The following is a 15644-nucleotide window of genomic DNA, read 5'->3' as shown; positions in this document are numbered from 1 at the left end:
CTCTTCTAGGATGTTAGCAGAGATACCCACTCAGTGTTCAGGCAACCATCAGCAAGTAGAAAAGTGTGAAAATCTCAGTTCTGTGCTGTCTTGAGTCAGCTCTATTCAGAAGACAGTGCTGCCCTTCTCCAATGCTGGTGGCACTGTGAGCTGAATTTATAACACGGATGTGGAAGGCCCAGGAAAGGGCTTGAGGTCCTTTGGCAGTGAAGGTGATGCCTTCTAGTAGTAGATCCTTTCCATTTGTCAGACATTTCTCTCATCAAATGAATTGTACATTTTTGCCTAAGCCCTTTTTAGTATAAATCCTTTTCAGTCTAAATACTATTGTAAGAGCTTGCTGCTGCATGGGGAAGAGCATTACGACCAGAGCAAAGGTGGTGCAATGTCATTTTTTTAATCCTAAGTCTCCGGAACTGACAGTAGTAAGAACCAGAGGGACGTTTGTGAGATAACAGGTCTCAGTCAGTGAAAAATTTCACTGGCAGTTTCTTCCCCCTGAGGAGACATGCTCGGAGGAAGTCATGTTGCACACCCCACCGCACCCCCAAATGTGTCCTCCATGTGGCTGAGCTCACCTGAGTACTCTTAAACTTAACAACCATCTGCAGGTGCTCAACTGACTGGTGGTAGGCTGAATCTGGTATTCTGCATTAAGATGGATGCCTCGGCCAGGAGATCAGCCAGCTGGGCTTGGGCATTGTGTGCTGCCTTTGTGGAGAGCTCTGACAAAGTCAGGTACTGGGGCTTTTCTATGGGGCACAGCTGCCTTACACCTGCTTGGGTGTTTTTACTGGTTTCTTCCATTGCCTGTTTCCCTTTCTTATTTTGCTGCACTTTAATTTCTTTTCCTGATTGCCTCCATATTTTCTGACTTGTGACTGTTATTACAGAGACTCCAAGGCAGCAATCAGATCATGGATTATGGGACTGTAGCTTGTAAATCTAACCCCATCAATTGCCACTCCTGCTCACTAGCTTAAACACACCAAGGCAGGAGAATTGCACTAATCTACTTCTCTGAATGCTCACAGGGTGGCACAGGCATGACGCCAGTGGCATTTATGGGGTGACTGCAATGGCTGTAGAGTATCAAGAATCTTACTGGTCTTCTCAGGTACTCAGCTGAGAGGAAAGACAAGACAGCCTCCAAGAACAGAGTGGAGATCCCCCCAGAGTCATGTCAGACAGAGATGTAGGGATTCAGCTAGGTGCAGCAAAGCAAAGCCTGGTGCTGGAGCAGATGGAGAACTGAACTGTCAGTCATTTGTTAGGGAGAGGAGGTGCAGACATTTGGAGCCACTTCTCTGTCATTATTTTTACAGTCCAGATTCTTGGCTAGAGGTGATACCAGGAACCCTTTAAATAATTGGTTTTGATCACAGCCAGGGTGCATGGCCAACTTCAAGAAGGAAATTTAAAAACATGTAGCAAGACCAGAGTCATTGGGTTGGTGCCTTGTGGTATAAGAATGCCTGAAAATTGTAAAGCTTTGTGCTTGTTCATCTGTGAATCTCAGTAGTACTTTGCATTTTCTCAGCTGTTGCTTGGGGTGGTATGCTTTACTACTCACTGTCCTCTGCTTCATACTGACAGGCTGGTCTACTAATTTATCCATGCTACCCTTTGCTTTTCAAGGTGTGATAGACTGTGTGTATCATTTAGTACCACAGCCAACAGGACTAACAGGCAGAGCAAGCTGATTGGGAAAACCAGACTTAACACTGCTAAGAATCGGGTATGTTCTACAGGGACCATGAAGCTCCTATGTTTTGATGGAAGTATGAGGAAGAGTCCCATGGGCAGGGAAAGAGTGTTGGTAAATGGAGTTATATCCAGCTGGCATCAGGTCACCAGTGCTGTGCCCCAAGGCTCAGTATTGGGGATAGTCCTTTTTAATGCCTTTGTTGATGACCTGCATGAGGAGATCGAGTCCACCCTTAGTCAGTTTGCAGACCAAAACACCAAGTTGGGCAGGAGTATTGTTGGAAGGCTCTGCAGAGGGACCTGGATAGGCTGGATCCACAGGTTGAGATCATTTTATGAGGCTCAACAAAGTGAGTGCTGAGTCCTACAGTTGGGTCACAACAATCTTAGGCAGTGCTACAGGCTTGGAGAAGAGCAGCTGGAAAGTTGCCCATTGGAAAAAGACATAGGAGTGCTGGTCAGCAGCCACTGGACATGAGCTAGCATGTGCCCAGGTAGCCAAGAGGGCCAGTGGCATCCTGGCTTATGTCTGAAATAGTGTGGCCAAAAGAACTAGGGAAGGGTTTGTCCACCTGTACTTGGTGAGGCTGCACCTCAAGTCCTTTGTCCAGTTTTGGGCCCCTCACTACAAGAAGGACATTGAGCTGCTGGGGCTATATCCAGAGAAGGACAACAGAGCTGGTGAAGGGTCTGGAGCACAAGTCCTGTGAGGAGCACCTGAAGAAGCTGGGGTTGCTTAGCCTGGAGAAAAGGAGGCTCAAGGGAGACCTTTTTGCTCTCTACAACAACCTGAAAGGGGGTCATAGTGAGCTGGGGGTCAGTCTCCTCTCCCAAGTAACAGGTGACAGGACAAGAAGACACAACCTCTGGTTACACCATGGGAGATTTACATTGGGTATTAGGAAAATTCCTTCACCGAAAAGGTTGTCAAGCATTGGAACAGGCTGCTTAGGGAAATGTTAAAAGTCACCATCCCTGGAGGTGTTTATAAGACATGTAGATGTGGTTTTTAGGGATATGGTTTAGTTGTGGACTTGGCAGTGCTGGGTGATCTTAAGGGTTTTCTCCAGCCTGAACAATTCTGTGGCTGTTGCAAGAAGAAAACTCAGAGTCAGTTGTGAGCTTCCAGAGCTGTGGAGTTGTGCAGATCTCACTTTCCATTGAAGCACTGTACCATTGGCTGTGTAGCAGTTTGTCTTCTATTGGTGCCCTCATCTGCTATGGTTATAATTAAACAAATGTTGCAGTTAGTAGATTAAATTAGCCCAATGGCATTGTGTACACCTTGTCCTCTATTAATTAAGCTGTAATGTGGTCCCAACAATCCTCCTCACTTTTGTCTGCCTCAGTTCCCAGAGCTCCAGCTTCGTTAACTTTCTGTATCTCGGGACACTTGGATCAAATACCTCTTTTACATGATAATGAGGCTCTTTGTGTGCTGCCTTTGTTGTAAATGCATCTGAAGCCATTCCAGTGTTGTGCCTTAAGATTTCATAGTAGTGTCAGTTAATTCACCACACACATTACACTCATGAATATGCTGTGTACTGCTTGTGATTTGCAGCATCCATGCAAACCCTTTTGTATTGTTTCTTTGCATTAAGAAAAAACATCTTTGCTGTTCTTCCATAGTTCTTCCATAGTTTGTTTAGGACAAACTATCTTCAGTAGCTTAATGGATTCTAGTGGAAGCTGCACCATGCTTAGCCTCTAGTGAGATACTGCCAATAAAAAATGCTGGAATTTTGTGTAGTAGGCACAAACAATGTGAACCTATTCTTTGCTTTCCAAACTTCCCTACTCCATTTCTCTGTTTACTGTGTGGTAAGCAGCCTTCTCCTGGCCCAGAGCCATAGGCAGGCCATCTGTATGCCCTTTTCCAGTACTGTGACTCACAGCTGTGAGAGCAGCTTTCCTTTCCCAAGGTGGTGGAGCCCTGCAGACTGTCTGATCTAAATCTCTGCTCCTATAGCTCCACAGCAGATGACTGGTGCTGAGACCCCAGAGGTGCTTGGGGAGCCTGTTCTGAGTTCCTTGAGTGCTTCCATGGTGTATTCTGGTGGAGTTTCTGAAGTCTAAATGCAGATTTCCCCTCATTCCTATCTCTGGCACTACTTCATGCACCCCCTACCCTTCCTGCTTGTTCAAGTTCTCTCTTTGCACTTCCTGGTTTTTGCTTTCAGACATGTCTTTGAAGCTTTCCTTATCTCTCTCCTCTGCTTTGGGATATTGCTGCTGACTTCTGTAAAACCTTTTCACCTACAGATTGTGTAAGAGCCTACTCAAAATGAGACTGTTTCATATCTCTTCCTTCCATGCTGCCTGGATTTCTCTTGAACTGCACTGGGGATGTGAACCTCTTTCCTGTGCACCTCTGATTTCTGCCTCAGATGTCAGTCTTGCCTTACAGTGAGTAAACTCAGAGCCCAGGCTGCAGGAGACTCTACATTCACCTTTACAAGTCTGAGTCCTGTCTTCTGAATTGGTGACAGCTGGGCTGTCTCACTGTAAGCAGAATTAGAACTTGAGAAGTATGCTTTCCAAAAGGGGAAGAAAAAGTCTGAAGTTTAATCCTAACACACCCCAGAAAGGCTCAGAAGCTGAGCTTGTCAAACTCTACGTAGGAAAGCTGAACTGGAATTCGAACAGTTTGGCTGTTCCATGAAGCTGAGGATAGGGTGGTAATTGTGCAGCAGTCTCCAGTTTCCTTGCTTTTCCTCTGGGAAAAGATCCCTCCATCTTAAGGTTCCAAGAAATCAGGCAAGTTCTTCTATAGGATTTATGGAGAAAAAAACTTTTGTATGTTTGCCTCTTATTTCTTACATCTCTTTAAGATACAAGTAGTGAACTTCGAAGAAGGCACCGCTCTGGAATTATCTCAGCCATAAATCCAAGCTGGGGAAAGGGAAGAAGCAGGACAGAGGGCGCCAGCACTTCAGTGGTAGTGGGAGTGGGAATAAAAAGACTTGGAAGATGAGCAAGATAAGCAATGTGTCTGGGAGTTGAAGAGGCCTCAAACATGCTGGAGTAAGAACACAGGGGAACTAGTGGCTGTGCTGAGCCTCCTGAGGATGTAAAGAAAGCAAGTTCTCTCTGGTGTTTGCACAGACACCGTGCTGCCTCATGGCATGAAGGAGTTACCAGCACCTTCCCTTGCCCAGGGAACTAGCCCTGCAACTTCATGCTTTGAGGCTGACCTTGTGTCACAGTCAAATGTTGGTGAGCTGGCTGTGGGTCTGATACCTCCAGTGGTATCAGTCCCACAGTGAATTAGTAATGATCTGAGGACTACAGCAAGTAGCTTTAACAGTGGGACGTTGCACTGCCCTGCTGCCCCAGTGCTCCTTGATGGGCAGTCAGAGTTGCTAGAGAAGGAAGAGGGAGCCAGCAGCACTCTCTGAGGATGGTGATTCTTCTTTGGGGATTTCTGTAGTAGCAGGGAGCTATGAACTCCCCAGGCTCTGGCCAGCTGTCTCTGAAGCCTGGGTCTGGCCAGCCAGGATTCTAATCATATTGTTTTTCTCTGACTTGCAGAAAGTGTTGCCAGAAGCCTACACTAATCCCATAGTCCTCGAGGAATCACGGCTGTGAAATGAAGGGGTGGCAAAGCTGGGAGATACAGCCCTCCTCATTCCTATCTTTTCTACCTGCACCATCCTGCTGTCACATGCATGCCATGGGAGGGGAGCAGCCTCAGGACAGGAGCCCTGTGAACTGCCTGTGGAGAGTGTGAAAGAGCAAAACAAGAGGGGGGTTGCTTTTGTCAGTTTTATCCTTGCATCATGCTGTTTTGTTGTTTGGGAGAAAAAGATGGGAAAATGCTGTGTTCCCCCAATCCCACCATGTATGCTTGGAAAAAGCATATATGCTGAGAGGAAAAGCCACACTGCCAGGCTAGCCCTGAGCATGATGGTGGCACCTTGCATGTGGCTGTGATGTGAAAGGCAGAAGCTAGACCACACTTAATTCTGTAAGCAGCCCTGGAAAAGCTGGCTCTAGGGAAAAGGGATTGCTCTGCTTTGGTTCCCATGATGGTCTGTGTTGCACAGGTAGTAGTAGAGGTCTCAATACATTACCAGCAAGTGCAAAGCAGTGTACCAGCTGCTGCCAGCTCTTGTTTTATTATTCGACTTTCCTAGATGAAATACTCTTAATCTGGATAAACTTCTACTCAGAATTCACTGGGGTTGCCCTGATGTTCCTACATATTAGGAGTATGATTAAGATATAATAATTAAGAGATACCAATATGCCTCCTTCTAGCTCGAGGCAAGGACTAGTTCTGCAGCCTAAATCTAGCTCATCACTGCATTAGCAACAAAAGTGAGTCAAATCACTATTTCCCTGGGCTGAGGACTGTGTCTTCCTCAACAATAAAGTGCCTTTTGCATATTTCAACACTGCATACGAACTTCTGTGAAGTGTTATATTGAGAAAAACAGCCAAGGGTGTGTTGTTCTTCACAGCCACAGAGAGGGGTATGATAGGAATCTAGCTTCTCACTTTATAATAGAGAACAGGAGAAGGTGCCTACTTACCAGCATTTGTGTCTTCCAGACACTGCCCATCTGTATGATGTTTATCTTCTAAACACAGCTATAGATCCTTTTATCACTTCCCCATCCTTTCCAGCATCCCAGCCCTGCTGGAGACATCAAGTGTCCTAATACACCTTAATCATGCTGTTACTTATACATTATTTGAGTCAGGGGACAAAGGCTGTACTGAGGTGGAATGGCTAAAAATAATCTTCTCTGACAAACTGTTTTTGACAAAACATTTTTTTGGATGAAATTTTAACATTTTTTGATACACTACATTTTGATACAGCCTGAGTTCAGTAAGTGCTTAGACAACACTCTCAGGTGCATGGTGTGATTCTTAGGGGTCCTGTGCAGGGCCAGGAATTGGACTGTGATCCTGATAACTTCCTTCAAATTCAGCATATTCTGTGACTGAAGTCCTATCTTTGATAGTTTGGGATTGAGGATGGAGTTTTAGAATGATTTTCAATAGAAATTTTAATGTAAAATATAAACATTTTAAGTGTACAATGAAACCTGACATATTCATATAAAATGATTGAAAACAGTCTACATGTGCTCATTTAATAGCCTGAAATGTTCTGCAGAATGGAAAAATCATCTTTCTGCCTAGTGCTACTGCTGTGTTCTTTCTCTCCCTTTGTTTCCTCTTTCTTCTGCACGAGAATTGCCCTCCCAGCTAGAAATTCCTGCTGGTTTTTTTTTCTGCATTCTGTGTGCTGCCCACTGTTTTGGGCATTATTTTCTCTAGGTCTAAGGAACCTGTTCCTGTTTTCTCCATCTTCTGTACTTATAACTTGCTACACAGGAAGCTCAGTCCTCGCTCACAGATTCATAGTTCGAGTTTGCTGTTACCAGCATGCTGCAGAAAGAGAACTTCCACAACCCTTTTCATGTGTGTTATGTGAGCGGTCAGACCTGGAACTTTGCAGCAAGGAGTCAGGGAAAGGTAGTTTTGCTGTAAAGAGAGATGATGTATTCTGCAACATACAGTGGAAGGTGCTGTTGGCTCTGATCTTCGACCCATTGCTGTGTAGCAGAAAGACAAACATAGCCCACTGCAGTTTTTTGTCATTTATTAGAAATGGCCCCTGGGGAACACACACATGCAAGTTACACAGCAATGCCAGGGGTAGCACCCATTCTCTCTGGTCCAAAGTGTTCAGCACATCCTAGATAGTTCTGCACCTTGTCCCCACAAGTACACTGGGAGAGAAGTCCTTAGAGCTCTGGGCATGCCAGAGACTTTGCCTGCTACCCAGGGAGTCAGTCACCAACTGCCTCCCATAAGCTTTGACACAAACTCCACTGGGACTTGGTCTTTGACATCAGTCAGTTGAAATGTTGCCTGGACAAGACAAAAACAACTTGGTAATGACAGTGATTGACAGAGTCCGACATTGACCCACCAGTGGGACTGGTGTCCTGGAGAAGTTCAGCTGAGCTTTCATGGAAGTCTGGCAGTGAAGGTAGAAGATGACACCGACCCACAAAAAGCTCTCAACTTCAGTTTTTCTTCTTGTTTTGTGATAGCGCTTCTACCTCCAGGTATTGCAGTCCAATCAACATCCCCATAATAGAGAAACCTGTGATGGAGATACAGGATGAGTTGTGTAGAAAACGCTGGACAAGAGATGAGGCATTCCCTCCCACCATCCCCATAGCCCATAGCTACATAAGGAGTTTTTCTGGGCTATCATAGCTCCAAGGAGATTGTGCAGGGGGAGGATGCAGAGCTCTACTTACTTGCTACCATGAGGGGTGCCATAACTCCAATTGTCAAGGCTGCAGTGTGGTATATGAAGACCTCAGAGAGGAAGTGAGCAAGGGCCAAAAAGAAGGTAAAGAGCGTGATGTGATAGAGGCTGTTGAAGAGCAGAAAAAAGAAGGTTATCATATCATACTATGGCCGTGAATATGGCTGAGTAGAAAAAAAAACAAACCTGCATGCTGCCCCATCTGCTCTCACTGGCAGCACAAAGGGGACTTTGTCCCTTGCCTCGTGAGGTGCAAAATCTCCCTGGGCAAGAGAATGGGGCAGTATGTTCAATGGTGCATTGAAAGTCACAGGCATTATCTGGCCTGAAGGAAGGTGAAGAGGGGAGAGCATGAGTAGGGCACCAGTGAAGTGAGAAGTATGTGCACACACAAAAAGAAGGTGAGAACTGGATGAGCAAAGAATTGGGGTGACAGGACTTGTCTGACTTCAGGCTGCATCACCCAATGTCACCCAATTGTGCTCTGCTACCCTCTATGGGCCACAGCTGTTGAAAATGGAGAAGGTTCAAGAGATGCAAGATAAAATTCCTCAAAGAAACAACTGATTCTTGATAACTGGCATTGCACCACCCCCTAAAAACATATCGTTTAGTCCCTGCACCTCCCTACCTCAGACAAGCCTAGGTAATCCAAGCACATACTGCCAGGTGAACAGCGACTTCTGCTGCGGGGCTGAGGGAAGTACTGACAAAAGCATTTTAGCAACCTCCAATAATGGCTTTGTCTAGCACAGACCTCAAGTCAGCTTGCTTGGAAACCCCTCTCAGAAACACTTCTGTTAGCACACAGAGAAATGGTGTGTCTCCCACTCAGCATCAGGCTGCTCCTCAGGCCTTGCTGTCAGCCCCAGGTAAGAGTGTAGGGAAGAAAGCAACCGCTTAAGACCACTGCAATAGGGCACCTAAAACCGACCTAGTCTTTAGCAGAGCTGTCACAGTAAAAGAAGTATTGAGCATCAGTCACATCACAGCATTAGCAACTGCTTAATTAACAGAGCAACAACGCCATTCAGAAAATGCTGTCCAAGCTGGAGCTCAGAAATTGGTGACAGTAAGAGGTTCTCAGATCTACCGGTTTGTGACTGAGCTAAGAACAGAACTCAAACGCGCAGGCTGTCCCCACAGAGGAAGAAGGGGGCAGCAGCTACCACACAAATCCCACACTGCTATTTGAGCTTCTTCAAGGGAATGCTGTCAACAATATAGAAAGTTCAGGAACAGCTTTCGATTCCCCACCTCCTCTGTGCCGCACCCTAAGCTCAGGCTGTGTCTAGCAAGCAAACCAATGGATTTCTCGGGTGCTGCTTTACATACGTCCTGTTACGGATGTCGAAAGCGCAGAGGCAGCGGATCACCGATGACAACAGGGTCCAGACGCCGAAGGTCCGAGCCTGGAGCCCATTCACTGCGTAAAGAAGGAGGGAGCACATGGAGACCACGCACGGCCCTGCCTGCCGCCCCCAGTCTCGCCGGGCCCCAGAGGTGGGAGCCCGAGGACAGTCCAAGGCCCATGGCTGGAAGGCGAACTCCAGGCGCCAGGGCGGCCGGCGCGGCCCTTACCGAGGCCGGGGCTGGCGGTGTACAGCTTCTCTGAGAGGAAGCCGTGATCGCGGAAGCTCTGCAGGGTATTCCCGGCGGCGATGACCGACACCATCACCAGCCAGCTACGCAGCACGTTCAGGAACCGGCTCATCCTCCCGGCCGGCTCGAACCGCGCCCGCCGGGCCCAGGCCGAGTCCCTGCCGCTGCCGGCGGCGCTCCCGCCCACGCCACCGCCCAGCGCTCCGATTGGCCGCTGCGCGCCGCTCCATGCGCGCGCCACGCTACGTGCACCGCCTCCCGCCAATCGGATCCTTCGCCGCGCGGGAGGCGTGCCCGCCCCGTCCCCGCCCACCTGGCGGGAGCAGGCGAGAGCGCCGGCAGGGGGCGGAGTCGAGCGCGCCTGCGCAGTGAGGCGGCAGGGGGGGCTGCGCGCCGGGGCGGGGCCGCCGCCCGTCGGTTGTTGTAGTAACGGGGAAGCGGCGGGAGGGGCCCGGCGCGGCCCAGCCGTGCGGGGGCAGGTACGGCTAGCACGGGGACCCGCTGCCTTAGGTGCTCCCCGCCGCTCTTGCTTCTTCTGGGGCCACCGGAGGTCGCCGTGCTTGGCCTGGCGCGGGATAGGCCGGGCCGTAGCCGCCCCTGCGGGCCGGAGGGCCGCTCCTGCGCCGGGAGAGGCGTTGCGGTGTCCGGCTGTCCCCGGGCGGCGGGGCGGTCTTGGCGGGCGTTTCCCGTTGGGGCTGGGCCGGCCTGGCGTGGGTCTGCGGCCCGAGGCGAGGCAGGGCGGGGCAGGGACGCGCGTCACCGGCGAGTGCCCGCGTGGTTCCCACGGGCAGGTGCGGAGCAGTCTGCTGGAAGGTGATGCTGCTTTCCGCACTCTCGCGGCTAGGAGGTGATGTTTAACAGATCACAGGTGTTTAACAGGCTTGTTGATAGTACTGTAAGAAATATGTACCGGCAGGAAGTGGTAGCTGCCTGATACCTCTTGCTGTCCTGCTCAGCTGTTCATTCCTGCTTTTAATCCTTATTGCAGGTATCTGCTCTTGCAACTAGGTCTGGGCTGTATGAAAACTCCCAAAGGAAATGCCAGTTGGGATGGCTAGAGATCTGGAGGAAACTGGCTCATCCTCAGAGGAGGAAGAAGATAATGTAGATGCACTGGAGTAAGTAGAAAAAAGCCTCTGAACTGTTTCTATGTCCTTGTGCTTTCTGGTGGATTTGTTTGAACGGACAAACGTGTACCTCACCCTCCTGCCTATGAAGTGAAAGATGATTTGTTTGTGCCTTAAGCCTATGAGCGGGCTATCTACATCTGCAGCCTAAAAGACCACCACATTGATCAGGGGTGGATGTGCAGCTTTTCTTGGCTGTTCTGAAGTCCATATTTTCATGGATTTCTTTCTGTCACGTTCCTAAAATGGGAATGTTTTGATGGTATATGTCCCTTTTTTTTTGGTTAGCATGTGTGGTTTTCTGGGGGCAGAGGTCTGTGTGTTTTTTGTTTGGTTGGTTTTTTTTTGTTTTTACTGCTGCAGAGATTAGAAATCTGCTGTACAGTAGATTATGATGTTTTATGCCCTTTTTATAAAACTTTTGATTTATAAAAGTCTTTTGATAACTCAACTACTAGACTTCATATTTCTTACTAGTAACAAGTCATAATACTTATTCCATCTTTGTTTAGTAACTTCTTTTAGCTTTGCTTGTGAAGGAATTGCTCCCTTATTCTTTCCCACAGCAGAATCACTTTTGTTTCACCTGGACCTACTTCACTGTGTCTTGTTAGGGTTTTTTTGGATGCACATTGTGACTGAGTGCTCAGCTGCAGACTACAGTGACTTAAGACATTTAGAGGAATGTTGCTTCATAGCAAGTGGTTGGCTTGGGTTTGTTAGAGCCTCATGGATGGAAAGGTCCAGAACTAGCTTCACCTGGAATGTATCTGTAACAGTATGTCTGCATCTAGTGACCAGGGGTCATGCTCGGAATGAATGACTGTCACCTGGAGGATTGAGCCTTGCTGCAAATCCTCAGGGCAGGCTTAGTATAAACTCCTGACTTGTTGCCTCAGCTCATTTCCACTTATATAAGGATCTGGCCTGTAGTGTAAATTCTGGAAGCTGCTTGGGTCCCTTCCAATCTGAATAGCTAATTACACCCCAGTTGTAGATTAAAAAAAACATATTTTGTAGAGGTCGTGGAAGCAGGTGGGAGTGCTGTGAAGTTAATTTGTATGGGTGATAATGGTAGTAGCTTCGTTAAGAGGATCTAGGCTACCCTTAAGAGCCCTTGTCCTAGCATCAGAAAGTTGCCCTTTTATCTCTGTTCTTTTGTTCGAAGTGTTTGAGGTGTTTTGTCTTGTCTACCTTCTCCAAACCTTTGGCATACAATGATCTTTCATATACAAATGCTTTTGTATATTTCTGACAGTCTTTGTATTTAGTGTAGCGGTTTCTTTCCAACCCCTAAGTCTCTGTTTTCTGTTAACTATTTCATGTTTTTAATTTCCTTGTGCAGTGGTAATAAACAGCCTGAGTTTTATTTGCCTGGTTTTTCTTTGTGTGATCCTAGAATTTGATATAACAGGTCTTAATTTTTTTTGGTGTGTCTGTAATTCCTCTGAGGAGATTATATTTTCCAGTGTACTCTTGTTTTGTACAGAACTGATCACTGCATCTCAGAGCCTGTAGCTTAAGTGGTGCACTGGGGGGCATCGTTCTTGAATTCTGGTCTTTCATTCCACTGTATCTGACAGGAGTTAAAAGGGAAGAATACACAGCTTTATCCATTGCGTTGAGCCAAGTCTGTTGTAGTCCCTCAAACTCTGCATTATTGCTTTTTTTGTGTACTTCAGACTCCAGTATTACAGCTAAGATGACTGCACTCATCTGCAGTTCTAAAATTGGAGGCTGGAACCTGCATTGCAAGGTCTGGTTGTGTGGATACCAGCAATTGTGGTTTATCATGAATTATAGATCTTGTTTTCAGGCTATAAATTCAGAGAACTGTAGCTGTGAAAGCTCATGAGGCCTCTTCTAAATTATACCCATTAAAATAAATACAGAACTAAACAGGATTAAACAAAACTTGGGCTGGCAAGACCAACTCAAAAAGAGGGTGATCTGGAAGATTCTCCTTATAGCTGAGTACCAAGGGTGCTGTGTTGCATTTGTGTGGCTGGGTTTTGGTAGTGGGAGGGCGATGGTGGTGGGTTCTGTGAGAAGTTGCTAGAAGCTTCCTCCATGTCTGACAGAGACAGTGCTCCAATATGCACCCACCACTGGTCAAGATGGAGCCCAGGAATGATGGTAGAAACACTACTGTGATAACATATCTATGAAGAGAAAAAAAAAAAAAGTTATTGGATAGGGGTAATAGTGCTCAGAAAAGAGAGGAGTGAGAATATGTGACAGGAAGAGCTCTGCAGCCACCAAGTTCAGAGGACAAGGAGGTGCTCCAGGTGCCAGACATGGGATTCCCTGCAGTCTATGGTGAAGACCATGGTGAGGTAGCTGTGCCCCTGCAGTCCATGAATATCTGTGGGGGTGCAGAGATCCACCTACAGCTCGTGGAGGAACTGCACACTGAAGCAGGTGCATGCTCAGAAGAAGGTTGGGATCCCATGGAAAGCCTGTGCTAGAACAGACTCCTGGGAGGGACTTCCAGACCCATGGAGAGAGGATCCTACCCTGGAGTAGATTTGCTGACAGGACTTGTAACCCTGTGGGGGACCCATGCTGGAGCAGCCTTTTCTTTAAGTACTACACCCTGTGGAAAGGGACGCATGCTGGAGCAGTTCATGAAGAACTGTAGCCTGTGGACAGGATTCACATTGGAGAAGTTTTTGATGGACTGTCTGCTGTGGAAGGGACCCCATGCTGGAGCAGGATATGGGCTCTCCCTGAGGAGGAAGCAATGGCAGAAACAACACGTGTTGAACTGGCTGTAACCTCCATTCCACATTTCCCTGCACTGCCGAGGGGAAGGAGGTAGAGATTCAGGAATAAAGTTAAGCCTGGGAAGGAGAGAGGGGTGGGGGAAGGGCATTTTTAAGATTTGATCTACTTCTCATTATCCTGCTCTGATATTGATTGGTAATAAGTTCAATTAATTTCCACAAATTGAGTCTCTTTTGCCTGTGACTGTAATTGGTGAGTGATCCCTCTCTGCTCATAACTCATAAGTCTTTTGGTAATTTTTTTTTCACCTGTCCAGCTGTGGAAGGGAATGATGGAGCAGCTTTGGTGGGTGCCTGGCATCTAGCCAGGGTGCAACCTGGAACCACCACAGATGCCTAGCATGTGTGTGTGTTGAGTCAGAGCAGGCAGGGCTTAGGCACAACCACAAAACTGCGTCTGAAAAGCAAAGAGTCAATTTCTTTTCATTACCTTGCTCACTGGGGGATCCCCAAAGCAGCAAGCAGAGGCAATCACTGTGGAGCTTGGTCCTTGCTAGAGAATCGCTGAAGCTGCTGCTCATTTTTCAGGGATTCTTGCAGGTGTATTTTACCACTGTGCTTTGACCTTTCCCACCATAGGGCAGGAGTCTCAAGCATGTTCGATAGAGTGCCTTGAAATCTGTTGCAATGCTGTGCCATCTGACTTCAGATGTTCTACCTGTGAAACGCACATAAACAGCAGTTAGTATGTCACAGGTATTTTTCTACACCCAAGCTGTAAGTCATTTAGGCATGTTTACAGTCCTCCTCACTAATCTTCCACTATTTTCGCCAGCATGTTTGCTTATGTCCTGTCCACAGGCTAGGTGGGTAAGTATGGAGAATTGCTGTTGTTGTTGTTGTAACTAACTGCTGCATGTATGAGGCTCAGCAGTTGCTTATACTCACTGTCTTGTCATTTCAGGGGTCATCCATGTATCAAGTGGACAGGTGGTGGCTGCAGGCGGGTCCCTGTCTTGGTGTTTCATGCTGAAGCCATTCTGGCTAAGGACAGCTACCTCCGTCTAATTGGAGGTGGGTGCCACTATGTGCTAGCTTTTAGCTTGAAGGCATGAGGTAAAAGTCTCTTACCTGATGGTCCCTTCACTTTGTGGTGGAAAGAGGACATAGTAGGAAATTAGAATCCTCTCTACTCTCTGACCACTGAGACATTCAGAAGTGCTTAATCCGTTGGTGAATGCTTATAATGTCTTTGTGATAGTGTCTGTCCCTCCACGGGGCCCTGATGTATTTTGAGTTGTAACTGCTTGCAAATTGAACTTGGAGGCCTTGCTAGAACTTAGAACCAGAATACAAATTCACCATAGCTAAGACCTTAAAATCAATCATTGCAGTGAGTTTTGAGAGCATTTCACTGGGAAGTAAAGCAGTCAGCCCCACAGTTGAACAATAATAAGCTGTAGTAACAAATCTGAGTCTACAGCCTCACAACCCCTAGAAGGCCATAAACAAAATGGTTCCTGGCAGCACTTGAGTTGGGAGACCACACCTGTGTAATGTCAAGTAAGGGAGAGCCTCTAAAGAGGCTGGGTTGTTATAAACAGTCACTTTGGATTTGAAAGTTAGTACTTGTGGGTGTGTACAGCTGGGAGCTCATTCTGGATGTGCTGAGTTGGAGAAAAGCTAAAATGTACTCAGCTTCCTTTTGTGAAGGTGCTGACACTTCTTTGTTCTCTTGCTTTTTCCTTTCTTAGGTAATTGGTGCTTTCGTTTCTAATATCCTATCCAAGCAGAAATGCTTCTAGCTCATTGGGGTAAGGGGTGGAGAAGGTGGTTTATATGTGGAAACTCCTGATCCTTTTCATGTGAGTTACAAATGTACTTGGATGGTGCCAGAAGCTGATGGTAATTGTAACTCACATTTTTACTGCAGCGTGGGGTCTCTTCTGCTTTTTCTCACACGGCTTAACAAGTTTACTGCTGAATAGAGCAACTTGTTAAATTTCCTCCAGCTTTGTCTTGTTCCTGATTATGATACTTCTTGATTTTTGATTTACTTTTGTTGATAGAACATATTTCCTGAAGTTTAATCTTCACCCTTTTATTCTCAGTTTGAATACATTTGTAAACTGCTTTTTCTAGGCAGTTCTGTATTCTAGCATTGCAATTTCTTTCTCTACT

At 47.0% G+C, this 15644-nt stretch overlaps 3 protein-coding genes across 15 annotated transcripts in view; 2 read left to right on the top strand and 1 right to left on the bottom strand.

Annotated features, from left to right (window-relative positions):
* FLVCR2 (FLVCR choline and putative heme transporter 2) overlaps positions 1-6801 on the top strand; it is a 35123-nt gene extending 28322 nt beyond the window's left edge. For 2 of the 6 annotated variants that reach the window (XR_010999917.1, XM_068192800.1), the window contains 2 exons: positions 894-993; positions 5242-6801. Coding sequence is in view for 3 of the 6 variants with exons in the window: in XM_068192800.1 (XP_068048901.1) it covers positions 894-983 (90 nt within the window). In the remaining 3 variants the exon portion in view is untranslated. Of the gene's footprint in view, positions 1-605; positions 739-893; positions 994-5241 lie in introns of all 6 variants that reach the window. The other 4 variants (XM_068192802.1, XM_068192801.1, XR_010999915.1 and 1 more) reach the window with 3 other exon arrangements.
* Positions 6802-7310: 509 nt separating this feature from the next.
* ERG28 (ergosterol biosynthesis 28 homolog) lies at positions 7311-9801 on the bottom strand. Its single transcript, XM_068192803.1, has 4 exons — positions 9590-9801; positions 9344-9434; positions 7998-8116; positions 7311-7837 (listed from the first exon to the last, which is right to left on the bottom strand). The coding sequence occupies exons 1-4, from the start codon at positions 9720-9722 to the stop codon at positions 7758-7760; spliced, it is 423 nt and encodes a 140-aa protein (XP_068048904.1). The 5' UTR covers positions 9723-9801; the 3' UTR covers positions 7311-7757.
* Positions 9802-10592: 791 nt separating this feature from the next.
* TTLL5 (tubulin tyrosine ligase like 5) overlaps positions 10593-15644 on the top strand; it is a 123692-nt gene continuing 118640 nt past the window's right edge. For 7 of the 8 annotated variants that reach the window (XR_010999913.1, XR_010999914.1, XM_068192795.1 and 4 more), the window contains exons 1-2: positions 10593-10728; positions 14428-14537. Coding sequence is in view for 6 of the 8 variants with exons in the window: in XM_068192795.1 (XP_068048896.1) it covers positions 10649-10728; positions 14428-14537 (190 nt within the window). In the remaining 2 variants the exon portion in view is untranslated. Of the gene's footprint in view, positions 10729-14427; positions 14538-15234; positions 15369-15644 lie in introns of those variants that run through there. The other variant, XM_068192796.1, reaches the window with a different exon arrangement.

This window comes from Anomalospiza imberbis, chromosome 6 (genome assembly GCF_031753505.1).
Source record: "Anomalospiza imberbis isolate Cuckoo-Finch-1a 21T00152 chromosome 6, ASM3175350v1, whole genome shotgun sequence".
Lineage (NCBI taxonomy): Eukaryota > Metazoa > Chordata > Aves > Passeriformes > Viduidae > Anomalospiza > Anomalospiza imberbis.
This window is presented reverse-complemented; position numbering and strand designations above follow the sequence as displayed.